The 18,233-nt window shown below is 40.3% G+C and overlaps 1 protein-coding gene across 2 annotated transcripts in view; it reads left to right on the top strand.

The window, feature by feature from the left end:
* noxa1 (NADPH oxidase activator 1) overlaps positions 1 to 18,233 on the top strand; it is a 30,631-nt gene that overhangs the window by 6,972 nt on the left and 5,426 nt on the right. For both annotated transcript variants that reach the window (XM_008285162.1, XM_008285163.1), the window contains 10 exons: positions 394 to 525; positions 3,753 to 3,860; positions 5,175 to 5,234; positions 5,320 to 5,357; positions 5,503 to 5,641; positions 8,959 to 9,027; positions 9,403 to 9,502; positions 10,800 to 10,906; positions 15,459 to 15,619; positions 16,011 to 16,113. In XM_008285162.1, coding sequence (XP_008283384.1) covers positions 394 to 525; positions 3,753 to 3,860; positions 5,175 to 5,234; positions 5,320 to 5,357; positions 5,503 to 5,641; positions 8,959 to 9,027; positions 9,403 to 9,502; positions 10,800 to 10,906; positions 15,459 to 15,619; positions 16,011 to 16,113 — 1,017 coding nt within the window. The remainder of the gene's footprint in view (positions 1 to 393; positions 526 to 3,752; positions 3,861 to 5,174; positions 5,235 to 5,319; positions 5,358 to 5,502; positions 5,642 to 8,958; positions 9,028 to 9,402; positions 9,503 to 10,799; positions 10,907 to 15,458; positions 15,620 to 16,010; positions 16,114 to 18,233) is intronic.

Here is an 18,233-nt window from a genome sequence, read left to right on the forward strand (position 1 = left end):
ATCTTATTTTCTACCACACTAAAACCCTACACTGAGAACTCCCATGTTTAAACTGCAGCGTACAGTTTAAGACTTTCAAGGGTTCATGTATATATATATATATATATCCTTTCAACTTGCAGTTTAGGACTTTTTGTATTGTTTTTCTTTTTCAGAATTGTTGGGTGGACTAGAATAAGAATGTTGCTTTTCTGAAACCAGAAAATAAGTTTGGAAAGGAAGAAATCGTGGCTAAGTAATGACTGAAGAACTGGTATTGCCTCGTAAACCTATTATAGTTTACTGTGGGAACTGATGGTATAAAATCCACATGAGGAGGCTTTCACAACACTAAAGAGAACATGAAAAATAATGGGATGGTACTGAAATGTGTACTTGCAATATATCCCCTAGGTGTTATATAATGCAGCAGCTGTGTACTGTCGGATGGGCCAGTGGGAACAGGCTAGGGACGTCCTGCTGTCAGCCTCCCAGGAGAAGGGAGGACGAGGGACAAACATAGAGGCAGCTTTGGACAGCATTGCGGTGAGTATCCCAACTTCCAACTTATTAAGCCCTCTTCAGACATGGGACTAGAAAGGACATAAAGCAGGCTTAAGTGACAAATTTCCAAAGTCACTTGCCCTTGCACTGTTCTGCCATTGCCATACTTAATCTTCTAACAAAGAGAGAAAGATGAGGATGGTTTTCCAAAGTCAGAAAAAGTTGGTTTGTCATCACTTTTTAAAAAAATATGCACAACAATAGGAATGCTTTAACTTCTTGTACATAAGTGAGTAATTGGCTTTGTTCCATTTGGCTATGCTGATGTGTTGCACATCATGTAGAAGCAAGGACGGGGAAATCCAATTAAACTGAGTACAGTATAATGCTAAAGCCCTGTCAGCTGATAATCAAAGAAAATCAAAGATAAATATAGGACAGTCCAAAAATTACAGCAAAGTTAAATCATGGTTGGTTGTGAAGCTGACATTGCTGCAGGCAACATTAAACCAAAGTCCATCCTGCCATAGCTGTGGGTAGCACGTCAGTTGGTGGCATGATTCCTTCTGTTCACATGTGAGACTACACTCACCGGCCACTTTATTAGGTACACCTGTCCAGCTGCTCGTTAACGCAAATTTCTAATCAGCTAATCACATGGCAGCAACTCAATGCATTTAGGCATGTAGACATGATCAAGACAATCTGCTGCAATTCAAACTGAGCACCAGAATGGGGAAGAAAGGTGATTTAAGTGACTTTGAACGTGGCATGCTTGTTGGTGCCAGACGGGCTGGTCTGAGTATTTCAGAAACTGCTGATCTACTGGGATCTTCACGCACAACCATCTCTAGGGTTTACAGAGAATGGTCCGAAAAAGAGAAAATATCCAGTGAGCGGCAGTTCTGTGGGCGCAAATGCCTTGTTGATGCCAGAGGTCAGAGGAGAATGGCCAGACTGGTTCGAGCTGATAGAAAGGCAACAGTAACTCAAATAACCACTCGTTACAACCGAGGTATGCAGAATACCATCTCTGAACGCACAACACGTCGAACCTTGAGGCGGATGGGCTACAGCAGCAGAAGACCACACCGGGTGCCACTCCTGTCAGCTAAGAACAGGAAACTGAGGCTACAATTTGCACAGGCTCACCAAAATTGGACAGTAGAAGATTGGAAAAATGTTGCCTGGTCTGACGAGTCTCGATTTCTGCTGCGACATTCGGATGGTAGGGTCAGAATTTGGCGTCAGTAACATGAAAGCATGGATCCATCCTGCCTTGTATCAACGGTTCAGGCTGCTGCTGCTGGTGTAATGGTGTGGGAGATATTTTCTTGGCACACTTTGGTCCCCTTAGTACCAATTGAGGATCGTGTCAACGCCACAGCCTACCTGAGTATTGTTGCTGACCATGTCCATCCCTTTATGACCACAGTGTACCCATCTTCTGATGGCTACTTCCAGCAGGACAACACACCATGTCATAAAGCGTGAATCATCTCAGACTGGTTTCTTGAACATGACAATGAGTTCACTGTACTCCAATGGCCTCCACAGTCACCAGATCTCAATCCAATAGAGAACCTTTGGGATGTGGTGGAACGGGAGATTCGCATCATGGATGTGCAGCCGACAAATCTGCAGCAACTGCGTGTTGCTATCATGTCAATATGGAGCAAAATCTCTGGGAAATGTTTCCAGTACCTTGTTGAATCTATGCCATGAAGGATTAAGGCAGTTCTGAAGGCAAAAGGGGGTCCAACCCGGTACTAGCAAGGTGTACCTAATAAAGTGGCTGGTGAGCATATGTCCTTGAACACTGAACCCTAAATTGCTTTCAACAAGGAGGCCCAAAACTCACAATCATCAGCGTGTGTGAATGTGTTTGTAGACTAAGTGCTTTATAGCTTTTCTCTTATTCACCCACAAAGTACAATGTACATGCGCACTGTTTAAGGCCAGATGATCAAACACATGCCATACTTGTGACCCATACTGCAATGTGTGAGCAAAAAACATTTGCAAAACATGATTCTGCCACTATTTGTGCTCACAAATTGTTTTTGTGAAACAGGCACCAGCTCTGCTGATCTGGCAGCACACCCTGTTAGAGTACACAGCAGAAGTGAATACACCCCTTTCCAATATTACCTAAATGTCTGATGACTCAAAATTCTATTACCTCCTGATAATTTAATTATTTCTAAGTTGACAGCTGAGTATTTTCTCTTCCTTTACTTTCGAAAGACTAGATTGAAAACATAGACCCTAAAGTAGAAACTCAATGCAGCAAAAAAATAATACAACTGTAATCTCTGCCACACAAGTTAGAAAAACTGATCAGTGAAACAACATTGGGAACACCTCTGATTTCCAATTAACCCAGCTACATCAACATGGTGATAAAATGAGCTGTGAACATTGAACTGTCTCAGTTTTGGACCTATGCGCTTTGTCTATATATCTGCATCATGGCTCTTGAGGCAACCTGCATTCACAACAGATCTGTGATAAGTTGCTCAAGATGTTTGGAACAACCTACCTGCCAAGTTCCTTCAAAAACTGTGCACAAGTGTACCCAGAAGAATTGATGCTGTTTGGAAGGCAAAGGGTGGGAACACGAAATATTGATTTGATTTAGATTTTTTTTCTATTCACTCACTTTGCATGTTTTTTTTTTTTTTTTTTTAAAGCTTTCCCACTTTACAGCAATTTCTTCACATCTGCCTTAGACTTTTGTACAGTACTGTATGTCGAAGGATTTTGCTCACAGCTGTAGCTAAAAAAAAAAAAACAGGCAGAGATTATTAATGGAAATCAAGAGCATCTGTGACAGTTTAGATACTACTACCATAACACGGACTATGTTATTAAGTTGTGAACGAAAATCTACATAAACTTGTGAAGAATGATTTAAGCAAATGCATCTTTGTCAACTAAAATAAATTGTGAAACAGCCAAAATGCATGATTGTCTTTATGACAATGACACGTGTTTCAATGATGCTGTCATAGAAAATTACAATATGTATTGGTTATTGAAAACTCTAGACGGCTGTGATATACATGGTCTTTACAAGTGTATGTACTCTTTTGTTCACAACTGTAGATCACAGTATGTTTTGTAGATCTGTACAAAAGGTATGGCTGTAGTGATTCTCGCAAAGCCCAGAGCTAAAATACAAATACAATGGTTTTCCAGCATAAAAATGGATTTTATAGTTCTAAATAAGTATTTAAATGAATCCTTTATTGTGACTTTGAAAACAGAATAAAGAGGTCTTGGCTCCTCTCCTGGTACCTGTGGATGTGGTGTTTCGTCCCAGGAAACAGGATGTGGAGCAGCTGAAGCAAAGAGACTTCTTGGGGAAGCCAAAGGTAGAGTGTCTCCACTGTGAATGTTATGTTGTTTCGATGATGTGTAAAATGTATCAGTATCAAATGAATACAATGTACTTGTGTCACTTTATAAGGAATAATAGGACCACTAACTACTGTGACGTCAACTTTATTTGTCATCACAACAGTTATACAGTGGATAAAATTGGTGATGGACAAACTACAGTTCTTTAAATGATCACATGAGGCTGGCTTCTAAAGCACACTAATCCCCACAGAACCTAGTTTTAAAAAATCCAACTTTGCAACAGAAATAAACATACATTTACTGTCTGGCACAAAAAAAAAATGGTATTCATGACAACTGCATGTGAATTTTTATGTAACACATCCATTAAAACTGTATTAAAGCTTAAAGTTTTTAGGAATTTAATAAAATATATATAATTCTCAAGCCGTCTGTTACTGAGGGGCTCTGAGCTAAAATCTAGTTTCAGTTCTTTATTATTATTGTTTTTTTTTAAATGAAGCATATGTTTAATTATGAACGATTTGTTTGATCAAATTAAGTCATTAGTAAAGAGAAATATTACTAATGCACAGCAGGATCATTCTGTCTTGGGTCATATTGAGTTTAGTGATTTGATACCACTGTACTAAAAAGCAAAAGAAAACAACTAAAGAAAAACTAAATCTTTTTATTTGGTGGTAGAATACTTTCCTGACCACTGAGTCTTAACTAGTAACAGCTGGTAAAACTAGTCTAGCTTGACATGTAAGAATGGGAGAAGCCCACATGAAAAAGCCGTTGCCTTCAGATACAACTGTGTGTTGGGCCACTGTGGCCAATTAATGTACAAAGGTTGACCTTAGCAGATACAAATTACATAGACAGGATTGGGTCAAACTGCCACAATATGGGCTGTTTGGTTGGATGGTAATATGATTTAAAGGCCAATAGAGGTATGTTAGGATAAGGCTAGGGAATTGAGTAGGAGGGCTCTGTTGAGGTATGTAAAAATAGCTCAAAACTTAATTTAACATGGATCTGTGATGAACTGACTAATTACCTATTACCCTAAGTCAGCTTGGATAGGCTCCAGCCCCTGTAACCCTGTACAGAATGAAATTGTGTACAAAAAAAGGATGGATGGATGAATGGATAAATTAACATGAATACTAGGCCTTCAACTTTTCTCACATTTCACTATTTGTAACGGTGTTTACCCAAATGTTATAGAAAAAACACTTTTAGTCTTTGTAATGCAATAATAAAATATCTATTTTCCATGAAAATAAACTACATGAAGCCACCTGTAGTGTTCATTAGTCTGTGATGCTCTACTATTGCAGGTGATTTCCTCCATGATTCCCAATGATGATTTTGGAGGTTTCGAACCTTTGAGGCTGCAGGTAAGTCTCACTGTAGTGTTAGTATGAGTTAACATATTGCTATTGGTTACTCCAGCTGCTGACTGTCACCCTGTCTTCTGCACAGAAACCTGGTTTCTATGAACCTAAGGTGGATGGAGCTCAGTAAGTTTTCTAAAATCATGTGAGAAATAGTAACGTGAGTTGTTAACATTACTTTGTGAGGGTAATAGTTATGCTGAAAAACTCATTTTAGTAAATAAAATGCTTGTAAATGTATGAGTGATCTTGTCTTTTCACTACCTGTTAGGGATTCTCGATATATGCGCATGCGGCTTGCTTACGTGGCTCGGGCCCCAGGACAACTGACTGTTCCAGGAGGGGCCACTGTATTTCTATTTGGAGAGGAGGACAGAGATGGGATGACAGCAGTCATATATGATGGACAGGTGGGTAGAGATCTGTACTGAGCCAAAGATAGACTGTATATTTTGTACACGAGTGGTCACACTGTTGTGTTGATACATTTGCATATCCTGAGAAACATGCTCGTTTCCCTGCCCCAAGCTTTAAAACACCTTGGACACAATTACAAGATTGAAAGTCTGAAAGCTGCAGAACAAGCTAAAAACATGCTTTCATGCCTTTCATGCAATACATCCAGCAATATCACTATTCATACACAGCTATGTTTGTGCCCACTTAGTCAAGTCCAAAATTCCCTCCCCTTTTAGCTCTGTTTTTGGTCTCCACCAACTGCTGAAAAATAAAGCTGGCTGTTTAGCTGCTAAATTCTCCAGTGTTCACCAGCTAGTCTTTACCTGCTGATCAGGTGGTGAACAATTTATTTATCTGAACTTTTGCTGTGACCAGGGGGCATGTTCCACATTACATGCTAATTCTAACTAAGTTCGACTGTGTTGTCTCATCGTAAAATGTCAAAATGGAATGCACAGACACCAGACAGTATACAGGTTAAATACAGTTGATTTCTGGGTGTGCTGTTAAGAGTTACTACAGCAAACACATGCTAGAGAGATCTGGGAAAACCAGAAAAAGGAAAAAAAATCTGGAGAGACAAATTTTGTTTTCTTTGTGAAGCTTATCAGTCAAAGACACAGTCTAATGCATGGTGGAAGTCTGACGTGTGTGAATTGCATCCATTCCTGTTAGTGTAAAGGGTAAAGTGTTGAGATAAAACAATATGCTATAATGTATGTTTGCAAAGTGGAAAGAATTAAGTCAAAGTCTGAATGTGGGGCACATTTCAGCTGTCTGTTGCTGCAAAGGAGCTTGATGATAGCAGTGTGACTGAAACAAAAATGTAAATGTATGGTTCCAAACCATAACAACTGGGAAGCAGGAGATTTACTGATGATTTTTTTGACGTGCATATTCACAAACCAGCTGCATATACATGAATGCGTTGCATAAACAGAAACGCGCTGCAAACACAGAAATGTGCTGCAAAAAGAAAACGCTGCACATCCACTCAAACAACAGAAGTGCCCCAGGCCTCTAGGGGCAGTAGTGAGCTTTTCACCTGAGAGGCAGACAACGGTGAGCGAGACAAGTAACGTTAGTTGAGGGAAAAGCCAACCCAGTCTCATGGCAATTTGTGAAATAGTCACGAAACTTAATGTTATTATTATTATTGTTGTCCTGGGAAACAAAACAATAATATAATACTGTACACACAAAAACATTACAGACCATGTAGGACGGATCTCTTCTGAGTGTCCGACGAGGCAGCGCCCAGACGCTAACAGGGTTGCCTTAGCAACGAGCACAAATTTCCCCCAAACACTGCCGGTGTAATGAAAACACAAAAAATGCCACAATACGATGTACTCTTTTACACTTTACACTAGCTATGATCACAGTACAGTGTTTTCCTGTATTATCTGCATAGTGATCTCTATAGTCAGTAGTGTGGACGGGCCATAACAGTAAAACTGGTTCATGCCTGACTGTGGGAAGGAAAGAACAGCACAAACATCAGTCTATGCGCTGTCTAATGGGGAAAAAATGTGTCCAAGACACGAAAGATAATTCCAATTGAAATGTATTGGTTTGCAATTCGTGTTGGGGAACACAAAAAAGTTGGGAAAACAATAATAATGATAATATTTAGTTTTGTGACTATTTCACAAATTGCTGTGAGACTGGGTTGGCTTTTCACCTCAACTAATGTTACTTGTCTCGCTCACCATTGTCTGCCTCTCAGGTGAAAAGCTCACTAGTGCCCCCAGAGGCCTGGGGCACTTCCATTGTGGAGCACTTCCGTTGTGAGAGTGGATGTGCAGTGTTTTCTTTTTGCAGTGCGTTTCTGTTTATGCAGCGCATTCATATATATGCATGTCGTTTGCCCCCGTTGGCCACCACAGTTCCTCCCCACAAATAACTTATTTTACGTTGAAACCATTTTAATAATTTGAATATATATACAGTTGAAACTAGTTTACAGATTGTGTGTGTGTATATATATATATATATATATATCATTGTTATTATTATTAGCCCTGTGATAGACTGGCAGCCTGTCCAGGGTGTCCCCTGCCTTCAACCTGGGCTGGCTGGGATAGGCTCCAGGCCCCCCAGTTTATTTTGTTAAATTCTTAAACTGATCTTAATGCATGTACAGTAGTAAATGAAAAAATTAAATAAAAGAATTGTTGTCTCAGACTGCAAATGCTGTAGTGTGCTGTCACAGACAGATCACATGAATATTTTATTGTTAGCCAGTGTGCGCTAGCATTACACTATACTAACATACTGTATAGCAAATGTGATGAGCAGGACTTCAGTATGGATTAGAGGTCCCCCCTCCCCTAAACAAAAAAATTGGAATAATCTGTAAAAAAAAAAAAAAAAACAACAACAAAAAAAACAACTAAAACTTTCCAGTTGTATAGTTTTTATTTCATGTCATTGCTTAACTGAATCAATCACCTTTTATGTTAATTTTATGCTATTTCAATCATTTAAATGTAAGTAGTATATCTAAAAACATGAAGTGAGTGATTATTTTATTAAGATTTTTTTTTTAATTGTATATTATATGAATGGATCCCGTAACATTGTGATAGGTGGTAGTGGTGAAGCTACAAAGAATTATCAGCTCAGTCTGCAGCTTCCCTCAACCTTATGTTTTTGGGTAGAGCTTTACTGTTTTAGTTCTCTTTTCCAGCATCATTTCAGCTCTAGCAGGCAGCTGTTTTCCAAGGAAAGGCACTAAAAACCCACACATTACTACCTACACTACAGCACCAAATGTCAAACAGACAGAGACGTGGTGAACATAGCTTAGGAGCACGAGAGTCAAATAAAGTAGAATCAAAAAGCCTTCAGACCTGATGCTCTCACTAGCAAAGGTCAACGTCCTAAATATTGTGGGAGAAGCTTCTCACTTTTTGCTGATTATCACTGTTTCTGGCTAAGAGCAGGTCATATTGTCTGTCATCAGTGAAGCCATCAACTGTCTGTGTCATATCTAGTTCAGCAGTCAGGATCTTGTCGTTATCAGAACAATAAATAAAGTGAATGTATTTTTAGTTCTGAAGCAGCACAACTGTAGCTTTTTGGGGAAGGGAGCTGTTGGAAGATACGGTGTGTCAGTGGGTTGTTATTTCAAATTGTAAAAAAAATATTTAATCAACATTTCATTTCATCTGCTGCCAATAATGCAGTATATTGGGCGTCCGTGTGATTTTTTATTATTTTTTTCTAATCGGTATCTATCTGCTTTTTTGTTCTTTATTTTCAGAGAGGACTCGTGCCGGTGTCCCTGCTCGAACCTGCAGATGTCAAGACGTCCAGTGGCAAAAAGCAGAATGTAAAATATTAGATCACACAGTAATACCCTTTATGATACACTTCCTAATATATTCCAGGGTAGTTTTGAGAAGAAAATCGTGGCCTGGGCTTCAGTTTTATTGGGGGCACTTCACCAACTCCTCAAAATTATGATTCATGCTGAGCCGAGCTTTATCCCTGCCTCACCTGAGGCAACGAAACTGTTGTGTAAGAGAAATACATAAAATGTTTGAAATAAAAAATCTGCTACATTTTAAGGCCTTCAGTTAGAACAGTTACAAGATTACACACACAGATTTGAACAAAATATGCAAGTGTTCTGCTAGAAGATCAATCCAATGCTTTATTTACCTAATGGAAGAAAAATACTGTTTCATTGACTCTCCTGTCTTAGGTTCTTTTACAGACACTTCCTAGTGGGATCCCCCTCCCACCGGGTCTCAAGCCCCCCACTCGACCAAAGGCCCAGGCCAGTCCTGCAGCTCCTCCTCAGGGTAGAAATCAGTCACACACCTCCATGTCCTCCTCCTCAGCTCTACACTGTTATTCCTCTGATTTGCTTAAAAAACACTTCTTTCTTTTAATAGATCATTTCAGGGCCACAGTAATATTTAGTATATGTTTTGCCTGGCCATGTGGATTTATCTCCACCAGATGAGTATCTGTGATTTTAGCCCTTTTAGAATTTGCTGTTGCAAAGATTGAACATTTCTAGGTCTGTTAGTGCATCCATCCACGATTTGGTTTTAGAGCAAGACATTTTGATCACTATACAGACTGTCATTACTAAAGATGTTAAGTACCAATTGAGGCATTACAGAAGTCAAGTCAATTTTATTTGTATAGCGCAGGTTACAAAATATGCCATCACACAGCGCTTAACATCGTAAGGTGGAGACCTTACAATTTAAACAGAGAACCCAACAATCCAAAGTTGCCTTTGGATTCCCTCTGAGCAAGTAGTTGGCAACAGTGGGAAGGAACCAAGGCAATGCCATCTAGAGTAGCTATCTGGTTCAACAGTGCAGGTGTTTAGGGCCAGATACAATAACCTCATTTTTTTCTGAATGTTAAAGAATAACATGCATTTCCGCTGTGTCCATGTTGCACTTTGTTTAATATAGACTCAAGTTTTGCACTTTGTTTAAGGGAACAAAAAAAATGTAGGATTTCTTGGAGTTGTGTCACTGGCTTAATTAATTCACCCTTTTTTCATGTTGGATTGCTTACAGCCTCGTTTGCAATTTAAGATGTAAACTTTTGTTCCAGTTCATACTGTGCGATCCAGCATATAGTGACATATGATGATATAGTGACATGCAGTTTGTCAAAATAAAATAAATGAAAAAAACTTAAATTTACACTGATTTTACTTTAACTAGTTTAGATTCACTAATTGGTAAAATAGCTGATAGAATAACTGGTAGTGTTAGTCACCTTTTAAAGTTTAGTCAGTCATGCAGAAATCATTATTTGGCCTTAACAACAAGTACATGTCCGTAGGTTACTGTGTCTGCACAGGATAATCATGGTTTCAGCCACAGCAGGCAGAGACAAGCGGCCATGATGTGTGTTTGCACTACAGCCTTACAGGAGATAGCTGTGCAGAGTTGTGTTGCTGTGATCTTGCTTGTATCCAAGCTGACCATGGTCAATCCACAATGGTCTTTTCTTCTGAGTTGTGTCTTTGGCAGCTAAACTCAAGTTCTTTTTATAACATTCGGCTGTCTAACTGACCATTAGTATTGTATTGTGTGTGCTCACTCTACCTTTCCTGCATTTACCCTGCAGTACAGTTTACCTCAGACACTCCACCTCCATCCTACACTACTGCCACCCACGTGCTACCAGCAGCCTCAGAGCCTCCCAAGTATACAGCCAATGCAGCCAGCAACCAGGTAATATCCTCCCCTGAAAGATCTGATTTATATGCGCATGGTCAATTTTTAAATCGTATAGCTTTGCCCCCTCCCACATCCAGCTTATGGCACATGCACAGACACACTGCATTTCTCTTTCTGCCTGATATAGAGATAGATGAGTGTGCCAATGGTTGAACTTAAAAGGGGATGCTGATGTGTCCTGCTTAAGGCACTACGATGCTCAGGGAAGGCAGATGTTTTGGATATAAATATTCTTTTGTGTCGCTGTGTGCCACAAGAGACTGCTTCTGATGAAATGTAACTAATACACTTCCTATTCCACATGTGCCACATAATCATTCAGGAAGATTGTGCTTGAACAAAAACAGCCAGATACTTAATTTAATTTGCTTTAATTTTATTGTCATCTGTAATACATGTCAACAAAAACTAGACATTTTAGTCTCTTTCTCATGGATTTTAAACTATTTCATCATCTTTGTGTGAAAATACTGTTAAAAATTTTGGTGTTGGTTAATATCAGGGTCAAGGTAATTAATAGCAATACTAAGAATACAATTGTTAAAAGCAGTTCATGTTCCATCATGTAGGATAGATAAATGTCATTTAGATTCAAGATTCAAAGAGCTTTATTGTCATTTCAACCACATACAGCTGTACAGTACACAGTGAGATGAGACAGTGTTTCCCAGATCCAGAGCTAAGGTGATAGTGCAAAGAATGCAGTGCAACAGATATGATACATAAAAGTAAAATAAGACAAAAAAAATACAAAAAAGTAAAAATAGGATAGAGTAAAAAATATAAATACAAATATGGAAACAGTAGTGCAATATCAAAAGGTAGTGCAAAAGTACAATGTAAACATGGCAAACAAAACATTACAACACAACACGGACAGTACAACACAATGGAGGTAGTGTGTGTGTGTGTGTGTGTGTGTGTTTTTGTTTGTGTGTTAGTCCAGTCCTTGAATGTTTAACAGTCTTATGGCTTGAGGGATGAAGCTGTTGCACAGTCGGGCCGTGTGGGCTCGCATGCTTCTGAACCTCCTGCTAGACGGCAGGAGTGTAAAAAGTTTGTGTGAAGGGTGTGTGGGGTCCTTCACAATGCTGGTGGCTTTTTGGGTGCAGCGTGTGGTGTAAATGTCCTTGATGGAGGGGAGAGACACTCAAATGATTTTTTCTGCTGTTCTCACCACCCTCTGGAGGATCTTGCAGTCTGAGACAGTGCAGTTTCCAAACCAGGTAGTGATGTAGCTGCTCATGATGCTCTCAATAGTCCCTCTGTAGAATATTGTCAGTATGGGGGGTGGGAGGTGGGCTTTCCTCAGCCTCTGCAAGAAGAAGAGATGCTGCTGGGCTTTCTTTGCTATGGAGCTGGTGTGGAGGGACCAAGTGAGGGACTCCGCCAGGTGGACACCAAGGAATTTGGTGCTCTGGATGGTCTCCACAGTGGAGCCATTGATGGTCAGTGGAACATGCTCCCTTTGTTAACTCCTGAAGTCCACAACCATCTCTTTAGTCTTGTCCACATTCAGAGACAGGTTGTTGACTCGGCACCAGTCCATTAGCTGCTGCACCTCCTCTCTGTAGGCTGACTCGTCATTCCTGCTGATGAGACCCACTACAGTCACGTCATCAGCAAACTTTATGATGTGATTTGAACTGTGCATTGCTGCACAGTCGTGAGTCAGCAGAGTAAACAGCGTTGGACTGAGCACACAGCCCTGGGGGGCCCCCGTGCTCAGTGTGGTGATGTTGGAAGTGCTGGTCCCGATTCAGACTGACTGGGGGTCTATCAGTCAGGAAGTCCAGGATCCAATTGCAGAGGGAGGTGTTCAGGCCCAGCAGGCTCAGCTTTCTCATCAGGTGCTGGGGGATGATTGTGTTGAATGCTGAGCTGAAGTCTATGAACAGCATTCTGACGTGGGTGTCTTTGTTGTCCAGGTGGGTGAGGGCCAGGTGGAGGGCGGTGGAGACGGCGTCGTCTGTGGAGCGGTTGGGACGATATGCGAACTGCAAAGGGTCTAGTTAGGGGGGCAGCAGGGTCTTAATGTGCCTCAAGACGAGCCTCTCGAAACACTTCATTGTGACGGGTGTGAGTGCAACGGGGCGATAGTCATTGAGGCAGGACACTGACGACTTCTTTGGCACGGGGATGATGGTGGTGGCTTTGAAGCACTTTGGAACAATGGAGGTGCTTAGGGAGGTGTTGAAGATGTCTGTGAGAACATCCACCAGCTGGTCTGCACCCTCCCTGAGCACTTTACCAGGAATGTTTTCTGGTCCAGCAGCTTTCCGTGGGTTGACTCTGCGAAGTGTCTTCCTCACGTCTGCCATGGTGAGACACAGCACCTGGTCATCGGGGGGAGGGGTGGTCTCCCTCACCGTCTCCTCATTCTGGGCTTCAAAAGCGAGCATAGAAGTCGTTCAACACATCCAGCAAGGAGGCGTCGTTGTCACAGGTGGGGGATCTTGTCCTGTAGTTTGTGACGGCCTGGATGCCCTGCTACATGCACTGGGTGTCGCCGCTGTCCCTGAAGTGGCCGTGGATTTTCTGGCCATGTGCATGCTTGGCTTCTCTGACGACTTGGGACAGTTTGGCTCTTGCTGTTTTTAGAGCCTCGCTGTCACCTGCCCTGAAAGCAGAGACTCTGTTTTTCAGCAGCAAGCGCACCTCTGCAGTGGTGGTGATGGTCTTGGAGACAGTGACGTCATCAGTGCACTTCCTGATGTAGCCGGTCACTCATGTGGCTACTCCTCCAGGTTGACTGAGTTGCTGTTGGTTGCAGCCTACCTAAACATTTGCCAGTCAGTGTGCTCAAAACAGTCTTAAAGAGCAGAGATGGCTCCCGATGGCCAGATTTGCACCTTCTTCAGAACCGGTTTGGATTTGATAAATGCACAATTAGTAGACTGCTACTGAAATTTAGTTTATTGCCAAATAACAAACCACTACACTTTGCTGTTATTAGTGTCCTAATCATTTACACAGAATAGAGATGCACACAACAATGGCAGAAGATGGGAATGCTATTTTGTTTTAGTACCAATCTTATTACTTCTAGCTCAACACAATGTTCCATATCAGTAGCATGGATAGTTATTTATTTTGTTTGTCTCATGTTGTTGCATGTGTTTGCCTCTCTCCTGCATTATGTGCTCACATATTCTACATTCTATTGCAGCCAAATGCCTATTTAAAGCTGTTTTCATTTACATAGGGTTTTATCTGTTATCAAACAAAACAAGTATGAAAAAATGACTGAACGGCACCCTGTTAAGACCTTGTTAACCAACAGTCACTCCAGCCATTTCCAATCTCCTGCTATCTACCATTAGCTACTGATTTTACAACTGCAACATTGTCTGACAAACTTCCATAGACATAAGTTAAAGACAACTGCTGTGCTGAGAGGTCTGCTTCATTTACAAATGGACTACTTTGAAAGATAGAAGTGATGAAATGTTTGTCTCACACACACATTCATATCTCATGTGGTCCACAAACTGTGTATAAAGAGTCTCTGTGGTGTTTTTTTGGACCACTATGAGCTGAAATGTGGAAAAATCCTTTCCTAAATCCCTTGACACAACTCAGAGTACCACTGCTTGTGCATATCTTTCCATTAATGTGGACGTTCAGTTCAGACTTGTGCTGGAAGTGAAACAGGAGTGTTACTAGGTCCGACCTCTCAGGACAGCAACACGAAAACACAATACGTTAGCTTGCCTCTGCATGAAGATAGATTTTATTTTTTTAAATGGTTTCATAGTTTGTCCTATTCTCACTGAACTATAGATGAATTTAGTTCATAATTGTAGTGTGAAAAGGTCAAGTGGCTGAATCAGCTAGTTTGGACATTGGAGGAAAGTGTTTCTATGGTGAGCTATGGTGTGTGATTCTGCAGGTTACTGACTTTGCATTAAAACAGGTATTTTTCCTTTGGAATGGTACATTTTATTCAAATATGGTACCGTTTTATATATGTCTTAAAGAACAGCTACGGAAACACTGACCAATGACATCAGGAGATTCCACATAACAGACAAGTCAGATTATTTTAAACAGGAAGCATTTACACTACTTAAAATGTCAACTGGAGTCCCAAATCCAGTCAATAATTAATGGTTATTTCCTTAATATTGATTCCTGATTATTACATTAGGGTTTATGGGTCTGTGTGTAAGAATATATGTGTGATAATATTCCTACAATAAATAATATATTCTTGTATTTTATTAAATTATTTTTTAAAACATTTCTGTTATATATCTTACAATTTTCTTGCAAAAGAAGAACAAGTTTTAGTTTACTTCCAGGATGTCATTCAGAATAACTCTAAAAGCAGACTGATAGCAGACTGACTAAAAAAACGTTTTAAAATTTTAAAAAAATTAATAAATAAAAAAAATTGCCCAATAGAATGTTAGAAAAATTTGTAAAAAAAAAAAAAAAAAAAAGAAACAAAAATACATCCAACACGGACCTCTGAAGAATCAGAATTTAAGAGGCAGCATTATTTTTTTCTATCTTTAAATGTGCTTCTTTTCGTTGCTCCCAGCATGCCAGCTCACCTCAGGGATCACAGATGGAATCTGTGGTGGTAAAGGTCCACTACACATACACTGTGGCTTTGTCTGTCCCTCTGAACACACCATACACTGAACTGAAGGAACAAATCGCACAGAAATTGGGCCAACCAGCATCTCAGCTGCGCCTCAGGTAACGGCATGCCTACCAACCCACTTATGTCTCCGTACGTTTTTACAAGTGATGCTTCATTTCTAAGAAAAAGAAAAAAAAAAAAAAAGATTTTCTTTACCCACTCTGCATTCGAAATCTGTTCTGGTTAAGAAAACTTAACATGGACCCAGGACACTAGGGCTGACATAACAGAGTTGATGCTGCATCATCATGGGATAAAAGCATATTACTGAAGCATTATATGACATGTAATGATTTATAGCAGCAGAACCAGCTCATTTGTCTAGCAGTTGAAAAAAAAATGAAGGCTGATAACAAATAACTGACATCAGAGGAACAGTGTTTAAATGCTAAAGTTTATCTGATATTTATGCCCTCTCTTCACTGCTCCTTCTATTGGTTTCATCAGACATAAGCAGCATGGCTCCCGTGTGCTGACACCCCTGCGTGGGGAAGTGGGTGGTACTGTGCAAGAGGTGGCTGAGGCCGGCAGAGCCACCCTGTGGTGCCAGGTAAGGACTTAAACTTACAAAACATCAGAACTGCATCATTATTAAAGCTGCAACAATCTAGTCTTTTGATAGTGACTGTGGATCAGGCATGAAGGGTCTTGCTCCAGAAAAAAACCAAAAACCAAAAACAAACCACTGTACACCACCTGCCATTAGGCTGATACAGTTAAAAAGTTGCTGGTGAACATAGTGGAGCATTTATCAAGTAAAAGCCAGATATGCAAGGCTATGTGTCCCAGTGAGAAAAGATCATAATTGAAGTTGAGGCAATATTATCTGAATCACAGGCCTTTGTCCGCTGAGTCTGTGCTCTCATATGGCCCACCTTCTCCAAATATAAACACATTCCTGCTTGGCAGGTAGTGAATCAAAGTGAAAGGTCCCTATCTCAATATCAGACAGCAGCAGTCATTTATGTCATGCATTTGGTACTGTTCACTGGAGAAATGAAAGTGTACTGAAAAAAAACAACTAATATACTTAATTTAAAAAGGGCTTTAAATCAGTGGTGGACATGAATTACTTGGAGTCGTGTACTGTAAGCACAAATCTGAAGTACTGGTACTTTTTCCATTTTATGCAACTTTATACTTGTAACGCATTACATCTCAGAAGCAAATATTGTGCTTTGTACTTCACTACATTTTTCTGACTGCTTCAGTGGCCAGTTACTTCAGAATACAGTTTTGAATACTCTGGGCGGCTAAAGCTCAGGTGGTAGAGCAGATGTCCTATAATTGCAAGGCTGGTGGTTCGATCTTGATTTAATTCCTACTTCTGTAAATATATAAATAGGGCTTGGACTTTAAAACATTAATGTTGATTAATTAATTATAGAAAAGAAATGCTTACAAAAATAATGCATTTAATCGCACCTTTCTCAGTTCCCTAATTTCTAACACACCAGTAACACTGATGCACACACTCCAGCCAGTACGTGGCGATAATGCACCTAAAGTTCGTTTGCGGCCATGAGGAAGATGCACAAGCTGCACTGAGTGACGTCAGCGCACAGGACAGTTTAAACAGTGATGGAAGACGAGCCTTATTTTATCACATAGCAATATTTGACACAATAAGCAAAGTTTTTCAATTCAAATACATTTTGGTTGACTACTTAATCAGTGAAGAGACATGTACATGAACTTAAATAAGAAAAATGCTTTTTTTTTTTTTTTTTTAACAATTTATATTTCTCTGTGCATTTTTCACCTGTCTACAACAATCACAGATGAATGCAGACTCAAAGTGCAATTATAACTATTATACTCAACATTTTAAGACTATTTGTCTTAAAACTCTTTGTTGCACAGTTTGCACACAACCATGCTCCTCTCCAAGCTGCCTTCAGGAAGTTTAAAAGAAAACAAACAAAAAAAATTACGCCAAACAAGACAAGCAATGCAGTTTCGTCTTCTATCACTGTACACCAAACTTGTGCGCCGACATCACTCAATGCATCAATACATCTTCTCTGCAGCTGGCAAACCCCATTCTCTTCTACAAGGCTGAAGTCTGAGTGACCCTTTGGCGAACTGTCCACAGCAGTGGTAGCAGAAGCTCCCCCACACATGTTCAATTCAATTTAATTCAGTTACCTATATAGTGCAATTCATAACATGTCCTCTCACAGCGCTAAACATCGTGAGGTGAAAACCGTATGAATTTTGAAACGGAGAACCCAGAAATCCAAAGTTGCCTTTGGACTCCCTCTGAGCAAGCAGTTGGCAATGGTGGGAAGGAACTGAAAAAAAGAACCTTAAGAGAGGGTAAAAAAAAACAACAAAAAAAAACTCAGCCAGAACCAGGCTTTTGGAGGTCTGTGAGGCCAGCACTGCAAATCAGAGACGTGAAGCTCCAGATCCAGAGACACCTGCAGAGAAAACAAACACAGGACCTCGGAGGAAACACAGAGTGATTGATATGTAATGGTGATATATGTATGTAAGAAAGGAGAGTAGAGGGGATAGGATGGGAACCAGTCTAAAGCTATAGCAGCATAACTAAGGGACAGGTCAGGTGATCCTGAGCAGCCCTAACTATCAGCTTTATCGAAGAGGAAAATTTAAAGCCTAATCTTAAAAGTAGAGAGGGTGTCTGCCTCCCAAACCCAAAACTGG

The sequence above is a fragment of the Stegastes partitus genome, unplaced genomic scaffold (assembly GCF_000690725.1).
Source record: "Stegastes partitus isolate 25-593 unplaced genomic scaffold, Stegastes_partitus-1.0.2 Scaffold389, whole genome shotgun sequence".
Taxonomy (NCBI): domain Eukaryota; kingdom Metazoa; phylum Chordata; class Actinopteri; family Pomacentridae; genus Stegastes; species Stegastes partitus.